This window comes from Drosophila busckii, chromosome 3R (assembly GCF_011750605.1).
Source record: "Drosophila busckii strain San Diego stock center, stock number 13000-0081.31 chromosome 3R, ASM1175060v1, whole genome shotgun sequence".
NCBI lineage: Eukaryota > Metazoa > Arthropoda > Insecta > Diptera > Drosophilidae > Drosophila > Drosophila busckii.
Genome location: NC_046607.1, coordinates 23,407,092 through 23,428,399, shown reverse-complemented (window position 1 = coordinate 23,428,399; position 21,308 = coordinate 23,407,092). Strand labels below are relative to the sequence as shown.

General features: G+C 38.4%; 1 protein-coding gene across 2 annotated transcripts in view; it reads right to left on the bottom strand.

Annotated features, from left to right (window-relative positions):
- Positions 1-21,308, bottom strand: part of LOC108602810 (myb-like protein I) — a 35,147-nt gene that overhangs the window by 10,063 nt on the left and 3,776 nt on the right. Inside the window, exon 2 of one of the 2 annotated variants that reach the window (XM_017991039.2) lies at positions 11,604-12,179. The exons of the other annotated variant lie outside the window; for it this stretch is intronic. Coding sequence (XP_017846528.1) covers positions 12,155-12,179 — 25 coding nt within the window. The 3' untranslated portion in view covers positions 11,604-12,154. Of the gene's footprint in view, positions 1-11,603; positions 12,180-21,308 lie in introns of those variants that run through there. 2 annotated transcript variants of the gene reach the window in all.

Here is a 21,308-nt window from a genome sequence, read left to right as displayed (position 1 = left end):
TTTAATGTTGCCTTTTGGCTGCGTGCGCTGCTAATGAGTCTGCTCTATAGATTTATGTGCAAGCTATTTATGTATATATGTATGTGTGTGTTTGTGTGTGTATCTGTGCTAAGTACCCACAACGACCACCCACGGCAAAAGTTCTTAAGCTTCAATGTATAACAAAGGCTGCCAGGCTTAAGTTGATTATAAAATAATTGTACTTGATTTATGTTGCGAACACACACACAGAAAGTACCTACTTTATCATAATAATAATTTAATTGTAAATAGGAACTAAACTGTTTATGAATACTGTAAGCTTAACTCATGCAGTTCAAGACGGGGTCTATCAAATGTGACCTCAAATGTGTGAGCAGTTAGTATCTGCGCAGCTTTTTTTTGACACAGTTAACATTAATTTAACTGCGCCTGTTTATACCTATGCCTGCTGGCCAAACACGCTTGAAAATGTTTCAAAAAATAACTAAAGTGGCCCGAAGCGTGCCATGGCATAAACATAACGTAAAGTCTGCGGGCTAAAAATGCGCAATATTTTTGGTGGCTGCAAAAGTTGCAGTTTAACGTTTCGCCTCGTCTAACGCACGCACACACATACACACATATACAAATATCGCTATACATGTTTACACAGTGAAAAATAAAAATAAAGTGATTTTAATTACTTATTAAATTCAAGTGGAATGTGCTGCAGCTTTTAAAAAAGATTTTGATTTTTATATTTAAATAATATTAAAAAATTTCACAAATTTTGTTATTTGTGTATGCCTAGAGACTCACCTGTTACCGTTTCACTAAAATATGTGTCACACACACACACACACACACATGCTTTGGTTTGTTTGCCCAGGCTTGTAGTTTTTATCAATGACTGCAAGGCATTGCTTAAGGCACTAAAAATTGAGCTCAGACGTCGTTGACCTAACGATAAATGTCCAAAAGTTACAAAAACAAAAAAAAAAAAGAATATAAAAAAAGGGGCGTTCTAAGATTTATGCAGTGCGTTTGTTTCTTTGCGTTATGCAAATCGCAGCGACAATTGATGGGCTGATCAGTGCACTGTCCCACTAACAGACCTAAATTTTAAAAGAAAATCTATTAGTTGCACAACTATCTAAAGTTTGCGGCAGATATTTTCGTGCTACTGTGCAGTGGTCAGCTTGCGTGAGCTTAGCTTTGTTGCATGTTGCAATATGTTGGCAAAATGAGTCAGCGCTCGTTTGTCTTTTGCTTTGGCTGGCATTTACAGTATTTAGTTTGTTTGCTTTTGGTATTGCTGCACACATGTCGTATGCGCAATATTGACAGCTAATTGTGCACAGATGGCATCAAATTTGCATCACGCAACATGCGAATGCTACAACAGCGCCAACACCAACACCACCACCAACAGCAAGACAAACAACATCAACAAGTGCAGCTCAATGCGGCAGCATCTGCTCCTCTTGGCAAACGCCCGGAATTTCAATTAGAATGCCCCACAGGATGCCTGGCCGTCGGCAAGCGAACAAGATTTCCATGTTGAGATTTTTTTCGTATGCGAGTAAAAGTTAACTATTTGATAGACCGCTTTCAACCCCACCTCTCTTTCTCTCTATCTCTCTCACTCAATCTCTTACGTTCTGTCTTTGTCTCTCTCCTTCTGTTGGCTGTAAATCAAGCATTTCAACATCAAACTGTGCGCTCAGTTAGTTGCTAATTTTTCGCCTGAGTAAATTGCTGCGATCCAATCCGCCGCCAGTCCGCCCCGTTTTGCTGATTAGATTTTTTTTTGTGAAAGGCGATGCTAGTGCTGCTGCTGCTGCTGTTGCACCAAATTTGCCAAAAAGGGAGCGCACCACATGCTGGGCAATAGACAGACAGACACGGAAGCCAACACAAATGGCATTCAGCTCTTGGCTGTGAACTTTTGGGATGCTACCAACCAACCACATGATCTCTCTCTCCCATGGGTAGCGCATGCTGAGCTTGTGTGTGCGTAACGGTAAGCGTAACGCATTTTAAATCAACTGCCAACCACCCACCCTTGCCCCCTTGCCTGACACACTGCAAAATGTCGCATCATTAGCCTAACTTTGCCGTTATTACTTGGCTTATTTAGTCTCGAATTGCAGACTTATGTAAGTTGATTTGTTTACATGCAATTCGTTAACATTTGAAATTAAAATTGGTTCAGACTTTGCCCATTGCTTAGCCACTAGGGCGTTGGTCTCTTATTAGGCCAACTGGCCAATTATTTGCATTAACTATGCGCTAACTTACGTAACTTCAGTGTGGTTTATTGTTTATGCTTTTGTTTCGTATTTTATATGTATGTGTGCAACTTACCTGTGTGTTTAAAAGGTGTATTATGTTATTGAGTGAGCTCCGAAATAAATTTTAACAGTTTCAAACATTTTTTAATATAACGTATCTTTTCAAATTGCTATTGTGCCCCATTGTGGATCGCTTTAGATTTAAAGTAGTCTTTTTTAAGGGGTTGGGTTTTCCCAAGACAAAAAATAGTATTAACAATACATTTTCTCTTGAAATTGCTTGGATGTAATTTCATGATATCAAGTTCGTTGCCTAAGTCTTTTGTTTTGCATACACTAAAGTGCCCTAAAGCCTTGTTAAACCAATTAACGCCCAGAAACCGCCCAACACGCCTCCTTTTGCAAACTGTGACAGTTATAAATAAAAAAATAATAATAAGAAGAGGAAGATAAAAGTGTTTTAAAGCCAACAGCAGAGCATAAAATGGACAGAACTTAACACATGCAAAAGGTCAAACGGTCAGCACATAAAACAGCGTATTTTATGTGCAGCCAAAACACTTAGCAGTGCATAAATTTTGTTGTTGTTTTGTATATTTTTCTGCTGGCGCTGGCACAGTTGATAAGTAACGCTTGCGCTGCAATAAGAAGTTTAAGCGAGAAAAAATTCGTGCGGCCGTGTGTAGCGTTAAATTGTTAATAAACAACAGCGACTAACAAGCAACAAGTTAGACAGTTGTGGGTGCGGGTGGGGGAGGTGTTACAATAGTTTACAATTAGTTTAGTCAACGTTGAGAACTTTCAACTAAAGCCGCCAACATAGGAGCGTGAGCGAGAGAGAGAGAGAGAGGCATAGGGAGAGGGGGAATAAACAAAACTCAACTGTTGTGGGCGTGCCACATACTGTGTTGTTGTGGCACGTCTAGTAGGTATGGAACGTTGTTGCAGACGACAACAAAACCAACTAAAACAACAACAACAACAGCAGCAACGTAGGCCAGTTAGTAAGAGACAAGTGGGCGTGCGCAATGCTTCCGCTTCCCCCAAAAAAGGCAAACACAAATGTAAACTTGCAATTGCACTGCTGGGCATTAATTGCACACACACACACACACACACACTCACACACACCTATACATACAGATCTGTGAACAGTTAAGCCAACGTTTCTCACAGGCGCCCCAAACTGAATCAGACTCGGCTAGAGATAGCGATCCCAGCATCAATTTCAAACTGCAGCTCCAACTTCAGTTTCCCTGCCAAGCAGTGTGTCAAAGCGTAGAGTCAAAGCGAATGTAGAATTAGAATGTGTGTTTGGAATTCTTTTTGTGCAGCAGCAGCAGCAGTAGCTACACGCTACAATTTTCCTTGTGCCATGTGCAAGTTGCAAACGGCAAGCGGCTGTTGCAAACATGCTCGTGTTGGTTCTGCTGGCAATCCTACAATAATTATAGACTTTGAGTTGTGTTTAACACGCAACGTCGACAGCGACAGCAACGTCGACGTAGACATTGCGCTTTCACGTTGCCAACAATTTTTGTTTTTCTTTTTTGTAGCTTTTGTTGCTGCGATTGCATTGAAAATTTATTTGCTGCAGAGGTCAAATATTTGATTATCGCACAAACAGCCGCGCAGTCGAGTGTGAAAAATTTGATGGGAAATTATGGTGCTACAATTGAAGCGCATACCGCTACACAAAAATAATAAAATAAACCCCTGCCAGCCCTCGATCTCTGGTTATGTTGCTTAAACTGGCAAAGTCGTTTAGTGGCAATTTATTAGCGCAAAGTAAAAGGTTCGTTCTCTGGACGGCTTTTGGAAATTATTGCCACTTGGGTATAGCAGATTCGAAGTGACTGCAAGATTTGGAACAACATCTAAAGCTGTGCCTGTAGTTAATGCTTAAATTTGTAGCGAATTCATTTGGCAGCTAAAGCTTTTTAAAGGGTGTATAAAGTAAGAAATGGGAAATTATAAATGCGGTTCCTGTTAATCCATCTATTTATTTTATAGTGGAATGAAGTTGGCATTAGTCTTTCCAATAGCTTTATTTTAGTTAAGTTTCGATTTGTTTTTGTATGTAGCCATTCGTTCGTTTCCATCGTTTTCCTTTTACTCCCTTAAAAAATGTCTTTCAATACTTTTAATTTAAAAAAAAAACTAAAAGAATAAGATTCAAGCATTACGGCAGTACGACTATCAATCGACTGGAAGGACTACATATAAGTTACAAGTTAGCTTGTGCAGTTGTTCTCAGAGTTACAAACTCTTCGACATATGACAGCAACTCTGTCTGACTCTCAACCATTAGTAGCGTATTGGAAAGACAAAAAGTGCTGTCAATAAAATAAATAATAATGCTGCATAAATACCTATGCTGCACACGCTCTCTGGGCTTTCAGGTTGTTTCTTTATCTTTTTTTTGAATAATAATGATTTTCTGCAAGAATGAAAGGGTGCAACTGCAGCGTGGCTGCTGCAAAAAGAAATGGCGCAAACTTTGTTGCTATAGTCATGGCTCTAAGTGCTGTCGTTGTTGCTGTTATTGCTGCTGCAATGACTCGTCGCAACGTTTTGGCACTATTAACCTACTGGCGCAAACAGCATAAGATGAGAATGATGACTGGGATTGTAAGTCTCGGACTTGGACATAAACTGAGAGCCAGTCGTTGGTGTGACTTTGACTAAATGCTGTATGAAATGAAAGGCAGCAACAGCCACAAATTAGTTGGCATAACAGTAAACGTATCTTAATAATATAAATCTCAGCGCGCTACTCATGAGCTGCGCTAATTGCCCCGTACAGATCCCGAACCATGGCAAAGGCCAATAAAACTGTGACCCAAACTATTTGCATTTAATGTCTGATTTATATTTGCCCAAATGAGCACTCGACATGCCATTAAAGCCTGTTGCGGTGTACAATCCGAAAACCAGACCTGGCACCAGCTCGTCTATATCGCGAGGTGCTAAACGCGCTGACCTTCAGAGATCTGGTTTAGCAAGCGTTCAAAACTACTTATAAAGTTACCCCCTTCGGCAGCGGCGACAACTTGCGTGTGTTTTTTGTCACCAGCCATCAAAATACTAAATCTCTGCATATGAAAGGCATGCGTCTTTTCAATAGCTTTTATTTCTCTTCATTGTTTGTCTAGCTTACTATAGTATTATGCCTTTTATAGCGCTCGTAAAATCTGTATTCTACAAAACAGCGTGCGTGTATTCTGCAAAAAAATAAATAAATAAATCGCTTGATGACATAATATGTAAATATTGTGTCTTTTCAAACGAAACTAATAGCCCTTCTCATTTGAAGATGAACCTTTTGTGTTTAGTTTTTCAAGGTTGTAGGCCTGCATTGTTTTGTTTAATTTTAAAGCAGAAAAGTTGTTGAAAAATAAATATAATTAAATTTACTTTCAACACTATTATTCATTCAGTACGTCTTTATTCTTAACTAAGCAAAACACGCCCACAATTTATGACTTTCAATTTATATTTTTTTCTAAATCCCACTTGTGTCCTACTAATCTATAACCTCAATCACTGCCCTACCCAAAAAGTAAGTAAGTTAGAAAACCCTAACGGCGCAGGCGCAGTCATGATTACTAGTGCAACAACAACAGCAACAACAACACAAACAAAAAAATTACTCGCGCCTCAAAAAATGAAAGACTTAGGCAACGAACTTGCACACACGAAAGTTAAACGCAGTCTAACGCGCGTAACAGGAAAAAGAAATAAATAAAGCAATGTAATTATTTTTTTATACGCAAAATAAAAAAATGTGCATATTCCACCATTTGTTTTCTCAAAATTTTTACGCCAATTCACAAAAAAGTGGCAGTCAGACAACTGCAACAATAACAACAACAACAACAACAGGAACAATAAGCAGGAGCAGCAGACAAGATCAAGGAATGACTTAGAAGCAGCGAGACTATCTGCGGCTTCCATTCATGAAGCTGGTGCTCGGGGAGCTGTAATCCAAAAGATTCAAACGATTCGACAAACCAAGATGCAGGCAGGCAGCGGCCCACACACAAACTAGCAGTAAGTCGAGTCAAGCCAAACGAGAAAACAAATGGCAACAGCAACATCAACAACAGCAACCGTAACGTAAATGAAATAAAATTGAATTGTGTGTTTGACTGTGCTGCAATCGTTGGTGCTGCTGCTGTTGTTGTTGTTGGCTACACGATGTTGCTGCTGTAGACGTAGCAGCTAACGTCGCTGCCGCTGCTGTTGCAAAGTTGAGGCCAAGTTTAAGGTCTTCCTGTTGCCAGTTCGCAGCTTTGCAGTTGCTGTTGTTGTCTTAACTGTTTTCACTCGACTCCATGTGTATGTGTGTGTGTGAGCATGTGTTGCATGTGGGCTGTTGCAGTTACTCTTTCTCTTTGGCAGATACTGCTGATGTAAACAAGTGCAACTAGCTTTTGATATACACTAACATTTGCTATTTCGAAAATTATTGTTATTTTAATTGCTTAACTTTTATATATTATCTTTAATGGCTAATAAACATCATAAACTGCTAGGAAGTGCATTTCTAGTTCGGTTTGATATTGCAAGCACTTTTCTAATTCGTGTTATCTATTGTTGTTAGTAAGCGATCTGCTATCTAACCCCGAAAAAAAGAACAAATAAAAGAATGAGCGAGCAGGCAAAACCATTTTAGTTGAAGTTTGCGCGCATGTTGTGCGCATTTCCTGCAGCAATTTCAGCTACCTCAACCTCCCTCTTGTCACAATGTCTAAAACATTCACCTGAGCCTGATTGCTGCTGCTTCCATGTGTAGTAGATTTAGTCAAATGTGTTTAACGGTTAAAATGGGTTTGGTTGTTGGTGGACTTGTGCTGCAGCTGCAGGGCGCTTCTAGTTGATTTCTTTTGTTGTATGGAAAATATTGTTATTATACTTTTTTCTTTTTCTGCAGCAGCAGCAGCAGCAGCAGCACCACCACTACCACTACCACCATCAAACATCAAAGAGGAGTAGAATTTTAGACTCAGGGCGTACGTTGTAGGTGGCGTATGCCCAATATAATTATAACTGTGGGGCGTTCTCGTTTGCGGTCAGCGCCCAACCCAAAAATGTGCAGCCTGACCAATTGGTTTAGTTAGTGGGTGTGTGTATGTGTATGTGTATGTCTACAAGCAACGAGACGTGCACTTTAATTTAATTTTCAATTTAGGTCAAAGAAAAGTCGAAGGAAACTCAACATCCACAACAATTGACAATTTTTATATAACTTACTACGCTTCAAATCGAATTAAGCAATCATTATGCACGCTCGACAGCTTACAACTATATTAAGCATATATACATATAGTAGTTTTAATTATAGCAAGTGTAAAAAAGTGAGAGTGTTGTCGGCTCATTAAAATTAAAAGTCTCGCTCTGTCGATTGTGAGCGCTGCTGCAACTTGCGCAAAAGACTTAAACTTACCAAGAAATTTGAAACGCTTACGAATGACTATAAATTATAATGAGTTAAAGCGTGCTTAGTTATCACTGTACATAACTATATACTACTTTATGTATATAGTTTTTGTCATTAGCTGATGCCAGCTTCCCAGGCAGTTACATTCATGATTATGTGAGCAGGCCGGCATGCGCTTCTAGTAATGAGCAGCAAATTTATGACTCTTAACTTCAATGCGTTAATCATCGACTACATTTAATTATATAAATTGTTAATTGCAAAATTTTGACAGCTCATTAAATGCAGTAGGCGGGCAATGCCTTTTGGGAAAGTCTGTAGTAACTTCAACAATAATAATCATTTATAACTTGTCATTTAGTTATTTAATTTTTTTCGTTTGCACAAATTAAGTATGATTTGCACATAAATATCTTAACATGAAAACTTAACCAACCAAAGTACAGGCATATGGAAATTATTTTCATAAATATTTATAAGCAACAAATAAAACCAGCTATGCCTAGTAGAGACTTAAAAGCAAGAAATCAAACACAAAACTAGTTGCCAAAACCAAATTTGTTTGCGTTAGCCACGTTATATGTATATTATGTTTGCATTTGTTGCCTAAAAAGGTGATTGATGTTAAAAACGCGTATTATATTGAAATTTAGACGACATTCAATCAAAGGGGCTACAACCTTCACATTTAATCAAGGTAAAAATGCAAAAATTTGTTTAGAGTGCATTTTGACATTTTTGAACAACAAGTTATGATTTACATTTTGGATCTGCCACATATGTAGCACATGCTTGTCAAAGTAGACAAGTTTCTTAGTAAACTAGGCTAATCTGGTATGAGTCTCAAAATTGACTTTATAATGCAAATGTTGAAAAAGCAATTAAAATTAATTCACAAGTTTAATAAGGTAAAGGTTTTCATGCTTTGGTTAATCGACTGCAGCTTTACGGCTTATTGAACCGCTTCAAAACAAAATTTTTGTAAAAAGACGAAGTTTAGTAAATCAATTTTTATGAAGTCGTTTTGAGCTACATTCAGCGTTCATTTCTTATTTGGCAAACAATTAGCTAACACTCAAAAAGGGTCTTTTGCTCAACTTTCTCAAAGATTTTAAATTCATCTAGCAATTGCATAGAAAGTTGACAACGAAAAATGTGAACTTTCTTAAAGCTGGCTTATTAGCATGCATGCTGGTAATCTCTTGGGAGGATGCGCAATTTTTGCATAGCCTGCTGCTTAGAATATCTAAATAGCAACATCAAAAGCGCCAACATTATTTGAAACAACAACAATAAGAAGCAAATGTGGTTCATTTGGTCACTGGGCCAGCTCCGTGCCCCTTCTTTGCGCAGTGCAACATTTGTGTGTAGGGCAAGCCACAGCGCAAATTGAAAAACGCAGCGCGTGCGCCGCAAAAGGCAAATAACAAATTGCCTAGGCCACAACAGCAACAACAACAGCAACAGCAATAGGAACAACTACAACAACAACAGAAACTGTTCAGCTCGCTTCGTTGCTGTTGCCCGCTTTTGGCATGCAAATTGAGCGCGCAGCAGACGCCAACGCAACAACAGCAACGAAGCAACACCAGCAACTTGCATGCTACCCAGAATGCTCTGGCTTCAACTCTTTACCTATTGTTGTGGTAGGGCCCCCACAATTTCAGCTGTGCCGCCTTTTTGGCATACAAAAAAAGAAACAACAGCAACGTTTGCCCGGAACTGTCGTTGACTGGCTGCCAGAGAGACTGCTGGCATCTGCCTTTAGGAGGGGGGGGTGGGCTTGCCTTGATAACTACAAAGGTGAAAGCAAAAGTTTTGTTCTACTTGCTACACTTGTTAACTCTTTGGCGTCCTCATTGGCGTCTGCTCTGCTGTCTACTGTCTGTTTAGTTGTCATTCAAATGGCTTCGCCACACGCTTAGCTTTGGTTTTTATTGTACGAGGGGTTTGCAAAAGCAAAAGCTGTGAAATTATTTAGCAAGCTGCCAAAGGAAAGTGGTAACAGCTATAGTTTTTTTTTTAATGAAACTAATATGAATCAAAGTAAATTTATATATAAATAAATTAAATATTATATTGCATAAAATAAGTTTACCAAATCGTGTTCATACTTATATAGCAACATATTTAATGGTTTACAATTGTTTCTAATATAAATCTGATGCAATTAGATTTTGTTTACCATAGAACTCTCTTAGAACTCTTTTGGGGCCACAATAGACCAAAAACTGACTTTTATGTAAAACAGAGATTATCTAAAATGTAAAATCTGATGCGTAAATCGAGCCATTTAATTGGCAATTCATTTTTGTCGAATTTATTATATAAAAATATTCAGGCGTGCGATTTCGAGCGCCAGTTATCACTCGACAAGACAAACAGGCAGACATTCTCTTTCCTCTTGCTTCCTACTCTCAAGTCTCGTGTCCGTGTACTTTCTTCTTTTGTACAAATATGAAATATCATAAGCTTTTCTATGTGTATGTGTGGTAAAAAAAACTTATGAGAGGCACCCGCAATCAGCGTACCTCTTCGCCTGCCCCCACGCCTCTTTTCAACGCAACGCAAGCAAGCAAACACTTTCATTTGCCGTTGACAGTCGTAGTCGTCAAGTGGCCAACACAGTCTGGAGTGGAGATCGACTGGCAGGGTTAGCGGGCAGACTTAACATGTTGACGCTGTTTGGTGTCTGCTTTGTTTGTTTGTTCATCAACGTCATCATCAGCGTCAAGCTCCAGCATCCAGTTGGCTACGCTGCTTGGCGATGGCCCCTGGGGCAGCTATAGTCCAAAACCAGCGAGACCAGTGACGACAACGTTGGAAATTTCACTTTCAAAATTACAATATACACTGTAAGTACTTTTTGCGCTGTGCTTCAACAGAAATTATGGCATACTCTCATTATTGCTGTTTGCTGCTTCAAATTGTTGCATATTTTACAAACAGTGGTACGACTGGAGGTGGGGATAGACATTGCATATATTTATGGCGCGGGTGCAGCCAACGGCCTAATGAGAGTCTCAATTCAAAACGGGAAAATGTCGAATGCAAGTGGAAATTCGCAACAACGCAAATCAGACAAGATGAGATGAAATGATTTGTAACTGCGATTTGCCAAAACGAGCCAAATTTAATTGGATGCAAACTAGACGTAAATAGGAATATATATATACATATATATACATTGAATATGAAGGCAATTATTTGGAAATTAATTTCAAAGTTTGTTTCAAATTGCTTGTAAATAATAATTATTAGAGAACTCGTTCAAACCCCACATATCACATTTTACTAAGCATAAAGCTCACTATAATTATGTCAGAGCGTGTGTGTGCCATTTGACTTGCGGCTGGTGGCAACAGGTTATGTCTCAGTTGATTGCATGATTGAACAAACTAATTGAACAATTGATGCATGTGATGTGCATGTCAAGCAAGTCTAGTCTAATAAACATACGCAGTCAAAGTCAACACGAGAGGAGGTTGGACCCAAAGTAGTTGACAGACCAAGACACGCTTCTGACTTTTACTTTCCAAAATTCAAATTGTTTGACAATTAATGTTAGCTATGAAATTGTTAAATACAGCGGGTGCGGGGGAGGGGGGAATGGAGATTTCAACTTGAAACTGAAGAGCGCTTAGCATTGCTGAGGTAATGCTGGTCTGCTCTACAAGAGAGGGTCTGTGGTTTCAGCGTATCTATTGTTAAATCGTCTCAATTGATTGAGTGCCATAAGCACTTGAGAAAGTTTTGGTGCATGTTGAAATTGATAAAATGCTTCAATTTCTTCACATCCGTTTTTGTTTCAATGACACACTTGTTTGTAAAAATATATTAAATTATTATATACAATCTGTTTTCGGGATTAGCTACCGCAGTAACCACAGCAACGCACAATTTGCAAAACATTAATTAACATTAGCTCATAAGCCAAGCGTATAATTAAAGATACTCGACTTTTGCTGGCGCTTTTTAATTTTGCATTCCTCTCTCTTTCCACAGAACCCACAAGTAAAAGTAAAAATTTTTCGCACGCCAAAAAAAAAAGTGAAGGCAAGTAGAAAAATTACTAAAGGCAATGTTTTTCTCTTGCAGTTTCGCTTTCGTTTACAAATAAAGTCATGAACTGTAGCTCCAATTGTATCTTTTACTACCCACAGCTAATTGCGTAGATTCTTCATAAAGTAACAAGTGCTGCCCTCTGCAGATTGCCTCGCCCGATAAGCCAAAGCGTATCGCTAAGAACAGAGCTGCTGACAATAGCACAATAGCCAGCAATTAAGCGTTATCTAAACTGTATCTATGTTTTTGCTGCTGTGGTTGCCCAGTGCTGGCAATTTGAAGTATTTATGAATCAGACACACTCGCTCCACTCAAAAGTGAAACTTTTATAACCTTGCGTTGGACTTACCCAGATGAATGTTAATTTAAGTCTTGTGTGTGCTGAGCTTATTTACACTTCAAAGTTCAATACATACCTGCAATGAAAATGGAAAACAGACTTGTTGTTATTTAATAATAATAATAACTGGGAAATAATATTGACGACCTCCAAAATATGAACTCAGGCAAATGGTGACGGTTTTTCAGCAATTATTGTTACTAAGTGCAGCCTAAAAAGCTTTATTCAGCACTTTATATACTCCAAATTGTTGTGTATTTTGTAACCAAGCGATGTGATGAAAAAATATGGCACAACAGCTTGAAGCTGTTATGTTCTGGCTTGTTAGAAGCTAACGTTAACTTTAACGTGATCATCTCAATTTGCAAATGATTCGCGTTTAAACAGTTAGAACGTTGTCAATATCAGTATCAAATTGCTTGCATGCCTCATTAAATTGAAAATATCATGTCAAGTCAACAATTTCAGTTCCATTGCCAGTGTCATCTTCAGTTAACAGCAACAATTTATGTCTGCTCAAGGCGGCTCGTCAACGTGTGCTTAAATGACCCAAGGCAGGCCAAAAATCTTTGCAGTTGGCAAACTTGAAACGTCGCCGCAATGTTGCGAGTTCAGAGTTGGAATTGGAGCGACGGCCCATTTGATGGCTCTGTGTTTGCGCAGAACAAGTTTGACATACCTTTTGGTTAAAGAAAGAGAGCATGGTGGCTAATTGTGGCAGTTAACAGCACCTTGACAAAGCAATTAAGGCAAACAGCTCAAAGGTGAATAACACCCACATAGCCACAGTGAGCTGTCGGAACTGACCTTGTGGATGGATTGGCGACTTTGGCACGCGCGCTCTTGACCACAGATAACGGTAGCGTTGTCTAACGGCCAACGGCCAGACTGTACATACATATGTATGTAGTGCATTGAACTCTTCTAAAGACAATGTCGATAAATGACAACGATTTTCATAATTTTGCTTTCCCGCTCGAAAAACAAAACTTTCAATTGCTAATGCTAAGAAGCTGCATAATCATGCAAGCAGGCAGGCAACCAGGCACAGGCACAGCATTTGCATTCCAGGCGCTGAGGTAATAAATAGCCAGCTGGCCAAAGCAATCGATCGTTCAGGTACGAACGCGCTCTCTCAGGTGCACAACACATTTGAAATTGAAAAATACGCGCAACGAGCGCAAATCGCATGCGAGAAAAATGAAATCAAGACAAAATTATGCGCATAAGTTGCTAACAGCGCAAGAGGCTAACTGTGGGAAGTCATTCAGAGGAAGCGGGGCGTAGGGGTAGACTTAAGGCTTACGTTATTTGTGTTGAATATAGCGGCATATAAACATATGTGGCCGTTATGGCTGCTAAAATTTATCTTCTGTCTGCTTGTCTCTCTCTCTCTCTCTCTATCTCTGTGTGTCTCTACATCGAATTGCAGCACCAGCCGCATTAAGAGAAAGGTGCAACAAGTGGCTGCCACATTGATGCAACTATACTCTCGTATACCTTATTGATTTCATAGTTCGCAATTTACAGCTTGCAAATTTGTGTTACGTCTTAGACTTTCGTGGATAAATGAACTTTAAGCGGTTTGCCGAAAAAAAGCGGCAACACGCATTTACTTGCAACAACTGTGGTGCTTCAAAGAGCTGCTGTTGTTGCATAGTACTTGTTGTTGCGCCTTTTTTGCCTTTTGCCGGCTCGCTGCTTTCTTTGCAACATTTCAACATTCAACATTAACGTTTACTTTCTCCTTCAATGTGTACTTTTTCCTGCATATTTTTCTTATTTTTTATTTCAAGTCAAGCAACCAGTTGCTGGCTGCAGGTCCAACGACTTGCACCAACGGACGCTGCTTATCTTTGGCTTAGGTTGGAGGAAAGCTGCAAGTTGGCTACGACTGTGGCTGTAGCTGGGGCATTGCACGCAGCAAGCGCGATCGTTATCAACTAAATAGTGTTAAAGTGCGTGAGAAAGAAGCCGCAAAAACCGCTGGAAGATGCTGCACTAAATTCCGCGTGGGCAAAACTCTTACACAACGGACCCGAGACATACGCATAGCCATACCGCAAGCGCAGTAAAAACATTAATGCAAGTGCACCACAAACAAAGGAAATGCAGCTTCAATTTGACGCTTAAAACAATGCTAGAAAATAGAGCGTTTACAAAACTTAATGACAACAACATTTCGTAGCGCGTGCTGCTTACATAACTTTGCAACAGCAGCAGCGGCATTATCAACATTTGTGGCCAAGCAGTCAAGTTGACTGCCTGGATAGCGATTTAATAAGCAACAAAATTTGAAACCGTAATTGAAATGTGGCGTCGTTGCTCTCATGCAACGACGCGGCGAATGAGTAATCAGCTAGCCAAAAGTCTTATGTACCTGCTTGTGGCGCGATATAAGTGGGGCACTCAACTTTTGTATGTGTGCAAGCTTTTTTGTATTTTTTATTAGCTAACTATTATAGAGACAGAGAGAGAGAGAGAGATGACTTAGCAAATAAAATCAGTTAGAACTGCTTTTTATGTCGCAATACGTTTTGCCAATTAGCAAATCTTAGACCACGTTTATCAATAAGTTGACAACAAATATTATAGCAGACAGTTTTGTCAGACTTACAACAAAGATTATAGAAAATATATGTGGGTGAATTTAGTGAAAAATAAATGCTGTCTTAAAAAAAATGTATAAATATTTTGTATGACGTATTTTATAATCTTTGCTTAGACTGAATCGATATTTAAATAGAAATATGTTATAATCATTATAATCTTAACTCTAAAAGGGTGGCTACCAAAATAATCTTTTTTATAATCTTTGTTGTACCATCTCTCTCTCTCTCGATTTAACTGCCTTTCACACAAATAAACTTTGCACACGAGCACGCGCTTCACATTTTTTCTAACTTTTTGCAAATAATTTTAGCACTTAGACAAGCATGAATGACGCTGTCGACGACCCGTGCCCATGGACTAAGCCACAAATGGTGTTAATTCAATTAAGATGCGCTTAATAACTAATTTGCATAGGAAAACAAGACGAAGCGCTAAATGAAAATGGGCGCACTCAATTCTTAAGCTTTGAGTGTAGCTACTCCAACTACAACTGCGAAGCATGTGTATGTGGCCAATTAACGTCCAGGGGGCATGCCTTAGATACCAAACTGTAGCTGGAGAAAGACAGTGAATTATTTTCATACGTGCCGTACATTGGTAACAGTTTACAAAGCACAAAGCAAATAATTGTTTGAAAATATTGTTATTAGCTGGAGACAACCGCAAACGCAGAAGAAAAAACTTACAATTGATTTGGCATGCAGCTGAGGTGCCAAAAAAGATATCAGACCTTTTGCCTGAGTATGCTGCAAAGTTTAATAATAGAATGCGAACACGACGTGGAAAATTGAATTGAAATTAGCTTTGGGGGCTGGAATGAGAGAGACACAAAACTGAAACTGTGACTGCTGCGATTGCTGCTGCTGCTGCTGCTGGTGAAACAAACCCAACTGATTTCACTTTGCAAACAAAACTTTCCAACACAACACAAAAAATACAAAAACAAAAAAAAAAAACAGAAAAATTAATCAAATGATGACAACGACTTCAACAGCAGAAGCAGCAGCAATAGCAACAACTACAATGCTAGTCGGCACTCAGCTGATCTTCAAGTTCATCTCGCACAAGCGCTGGCATCTGCCAACAAGCTGCAAATACAACTTCCGCTACAAAAAACTAAGCAACAAAGCAAACCACATTGTTGCAAATCTGTGATACAACAGACAGGCTTAAGATATTTTTTAAATTGCACATTGGTTCAAAATTAAGCCAACTACAAATTGTAAGTCTCTTTGGCGAAATAAAAATAGATTATTTACCATTATCTTGTAAAGCATGAAAAATATTGAAATTTTGTAATACTTTTACAGATTGCTCTTGAGAAATGCATTTTGCAACCAGTGTAAATGTTTCCTTTTACTTTCCAAGACCACCTTAGGGAACTTTAGTATTGGCAGTCTAACTAACTTACATACACTAGTATGTCTGCTCTCCTTTATGTGTGTGTGTGTGTGTTTGCTCTGTTTATTTACGAGCACGCCGGCCTTTTGGACTTGCAGCGTGCCATTAAATCGTTTAAATGGCTTTGCTGGCACTTCATAATTTGCCGATCACAGCGCCAAATTGCAATTTACCCAACTGCAACAACAACAACAACAACAACAACAAGAACAAGAACTGTAGCTTATAGCTGCGTGTGGGCGTCACCCAGCGCCCAGTTGCCTATATGCCTAGCAGTCGTCGAAGCTGACTTGCAACAAACGTTTTGCGTTTTATGTGTGTATGTGTGTGTGTGTGCGCAATGTTGCATTGAATTTGACCGCCAAACGTGCAGCAACGACTCCAACTGCGTTTAACAATTAATAATTGTATATTATTTAGCCGTCGTTTATTTGCAGCAAATTAGCGGACTTGCAATTTTTCTTCAACATTGGAAATTATGGTTATTGCCATGAACGGCCAATAGCAACAACAACAACAACAACAACAATATGCATTACAACGCATTTGCAACACAGCAACAATTGATCTTAGCTTATTTTCGTTTTCATTTGAATTGACTTGGATATTATTTGCTTGGTAGCTGAGACAAAATTGGATACGACACTCTAACGAGAATTAAATGTTGGCTTTTCCCGCTGACAAACGTTTTAACGCACACGACACAATGCGGAAATCAAAAGTCTGGCATGCTAAAGTAAACAAAAACGAAATTGAGAGCAAAGGAAAGTTATCAAGTGGTGTTTGTGGTTGGGGGGAGGGGCAGCTGTGTTTATATTTCGTTTATCGGTTGCAAATGTCTAAACATTTTTATTCAAACATTTTCCCCTTGAGTGTTTACACTTTCATTTTCAATTAACACAAGTTGTCAAAAAGCAAACACAAGAAACAAAAGACTAAGGCAACAAACTTGCCATTTTTCTTTTGAGTGTTAAGGCTGCTGTTTGGGGGAAATTACTTTGGTCAACGCTAACTAACTACGCAGTGCAGTTACCGCTGTTTTCTTTTCTTCCTTGTTTACATAATTGTATGGCCCTTGGGTGTAGTATACGAAGTAAAATTAAAAGCCAAATAGAAAAAGAGAAAAAACTGCAAATTAAATTTTGCGTGACTTCATTAAAAGTAAAGGAGATTAAAAAGGAACCAGAGCCATGCTATAACCTCTAGAAGAAGCGTTGTGCACAGCTCTGGAACAGCTAACGCAATTTGCGATTGGCAATGAAACTGACTGTTTGACTGACTGGGCTTTATGTCTTTCGGCTATCTTATATAATATAATTAACTACCGAAAGCTGGCGGAAATTGTTGTGAGGAGGAAAAAGTCTCCAATTTGATGCAGCAATTCTAATACACACTAAATCAAATTGAGAAAAATGCATGTGTGCATTGAGCAGGAAATAGACTAAATTGATTAATGCCAAGCTGTTTCTATGGCATATAAGTTAAAAGGGAAATAGTTTGTGTAGTAATTGAATATAAAATTGGTTTTAATATTTATGCTTTTTTATACATTTAGATGCTTGTCATAGCTTAACAATTAATATAATTGCATATTTTTTCAAACCCTTTAGAGGCTACAAATATTTGTTGGCAATTAAAAAATCAAGCTTGTTAGTTTAAAATGCTTGGCCTTATTATATTGCTACTAGTGTTGCTTGGATTTGCTGGCCAATTGCAAACGCACTGCAAATGCTTACCCAACAAAACAAAATATAAAAGATAAAAAAAAATATATAAAACCGGCAACTAGTCGAACCAGTTGTTGTAATTGTTTTAAGCATATTTTCTTCTTATATTTATATTTTGCATTTATTTAGCAGTGCAACAACGCGATGTTGTTGGCTGCAACATTAATTTGAAGTTCACACGGCACTAGAAAATTGCTGCAGGAACAGCAAACAACAGAAAAATATATAAATAAGTAAATGGCATATTGTATGGGTGGAAAAAAAGAAGCTATCCAGAAAGTACTTTCTTTCTTAATAAGATGCGCAGTGCGCAGTGCGCAATTCGCAGCTCTGCCTGCAACTTTTGCTTGCAGCCATGCCACTACGTGCCACAATAGGCTGCAAGTCATAGCTGCTGCGTCTGCAATGTCTGCCGCCAAGTTAATTTGCTGACTATCTCGAACTTGCTCTAATGCCAATGCCATTGTTTTCGTTTGCATCTTTGCAGCTGCAACGACAACATTTGCTAGCTTATCTCTCTCTCTCTCGCTCTCTCTCTCTCTCTCTCTCTCTTTCTTCAGCATTTGCAGTGACACAAAAGTGAGTTTTGGGAACTGGCAAAGTGGCACAAAGGTTGCCAGCAACAGTCGAGACAGTCAGGCAGGCAGGCAGGTGTTGAAAATATGCCGCCAACCGCAAAGAAACAAAATATTTTGTTAGCCTGAGCAGAAACATCGAATGAGAATTTGAGGTTACTATGCTGCTCAAGGGTCAGTGGAAGTTGCAGCTAGAACTCAATTTTGCTTAATTAATGTATAACTACTTAACGCCCACACAAATTTGTGAAGCTTGTAAAACTTTTGCCTGTCACTTTGCCTCATTTGCATTGCTAGCCAACGCTGGGGCGACAGCTACGCGTGTGTTCCGCCCACCACAGACGCTTCAAGCAGTTTTGTTAAATTGCTACTTAGTGCCAGAGCACGGAGCACAATGTATTTATCAAGTCAACAAAAGACAAAACAAGCAAAAAGATTTAGAATTAATCAGTAAGCAAAAGACAAAAAATGTAAATACACAGCAAGCGCTTGAATTTAGTCTGCCGCGTGGGCATTAATTTTTCTACTTTTTCTTCATCTGCTTTTTATGCCTGTAGGCTGAAGTCAAAGAACTTTCGGTTGCTTTCAAATTAAAGCATCAAATTCTGGTTCTTGTTCATTGTTTTCTTATGCCATTTCCGTTTTTGAGCTATAAATTAGTTGGGCATGTATAATACAACGCTTTCGCTCAAGCTGAGGCTGCTGTTCAACGAACCATTGCGTAATCTTTTTGTCAGCCTTTGGGATTATGTTGTTTAACTAATTATTTTGCTTAATCACATACATAAATAGTTTTAATGGTCATGTGCTTTGCATTCAAACGACATTTTATATCAATTTATTTAATTCGCAATAGCCTTGCTCGGCTTGTAATTAGCTTAAATTAAAATCAAAGCGCATTAAATTGTTCGCTAGATTTCAGGTAATTGATATAAATAATTGACAATCAAATGACTCAAAAATGCGTGCAAAGACAAAAGTTAAAGCTCCTATATCAAATATAAAATAACCCACCAAAAAGTCGATCATAAATAAATGGGCTTAAACAACTCTAAGGCCAAGAAACCTTCAATTTAATTAAAACAAATGCAATTTATGCCTAACCGCCTGTGCCTCTGATGGACCGCTTAGATTTGTAGTTACGTTCAGCACCTTTTGCTCCACATACCAATGAATTTGAAGTGCCGTTAGTGCGCTTAGGCAAGCGCTTCATTTGTTATTATTATTAATTAGAAAAAATATTTGTTGTGCAGCCAAAATACAAAAACCAAACATTGCCTGACGCTTATCACAGTTAGTGCATCAATGCAGGCGAATGGACCACGTCCAGCTACAACTGAGCTGTGCTGCAGTGCTCTGGCTTTGGCATTGCCTCTGCTTGAATTTTTGATTAGAACTTGGTCATAACATGCGAGTAACGAGAAACGCTTTACGTGTCTGCTGTGTCAGCAAATTAGAGAAAATTTTTGTTTGCTTAGTAATTGGCAACTGAGCAAGAAGGACGAGAAAGCGATTTTACAAATTTGCGGTGGCTTTTTTATTACATCGCTCTACAGCATCAAAATTTTCTAAGCTCCTTCAAATCAAAGCTAATTCAAATTAATTATTATAGTTATTATATTATATGAGCCATTACTATTATTATTCATTACATAAACAATTAAGTCATAAATGGTAAACCTTAATTTCATTTGTTTCTTGTTTATTTGCAGGAGTTAATCTCACAATCAGTTGAAAGTCAAAGGGCAATTCAGTGTCTTAAGCAATTCTTGAAACTTACAAATTTCGAAATACCACATGCTAATTAGCAGCGCACGCAGTTTATGTCTGCAGGAGAAATTGAGTTGCTTGGCTTATGCTCAAGAGATGAGCAAAACAAGTAAGAGCAGGCAAATTAGAATATATATATGGTATTAGAGATCGTCAAGCATAGCAGCTATAAATAAAGCGGCAGGTATTAAGAAAGATGTTGCTGCTTGTTTAATGCCAGCAAGCCAATAAATAAAACTATGCTGAGCTAACACTCGTGTGCAATTAAAGCGCCCTCAAGGCTTTTGCCAATTGGCACAACGATTACATTTATGCGTTTGCGATTAGCATTAAGAAGCTCATGAATTTGTCAAGCTGCAGTGGCTTCGACGTGAGTAAACAAAGTCGCTAATTGCCACAGCCTTTATATCCGAATTTGTTGACTATCTATACTCAAAAAAAAAAAAAGATTATATATATACAAAAATCAATATACAAGCTGGCTAAAGATTTGTGATTGCTTGGTAGTATTTGCCAAACACTTATTGCTGGTGATGATGAAACTGCAAAAAAAAAAATTGTATATACATATATATAAATAGCAAAGGTTGATGAACATATGTTTAGTTACGTAGTTTCGATATGAATGATGAGCACACCAACAATTCTTTTGGCTTCAAATAAGGCGTCTAATTAAAAAAATTAAAACAAGTTGTATCTTCCGCATTTGCTAAAGTGTTGAAAATCTTTTAATTTTTTGTTCACACACAAAGAGCATTTCAAATTCGTTGCCAGACTTTGCTTTCAAATTTTTCGCAACTTAAATAAAAACCTATTATGCTTGCCTTATGAACAATTCGAGTGTCAATATATGAACCAATGTCCAAACATAGAGCTAAAGGAAGTTACAGTTTGGCTCCAGCGCAGTGACTTAGGAAGCAGATATATAATCAATGCGCGCTAAATTATCGCTGTTGCTGTTGACACTGCGCAGTTACTTAGCTGTTGTTGTCACAAGCGCAAACAAATGACTTAAGCAACAAACGCGCTAAGTTTGATGTAATATTTGCACAGAGCAGCGACACAATTCAAGAAATAAATGATTCATTTGTTTCAGCTGTTTGCGCCTTATGTTATGAC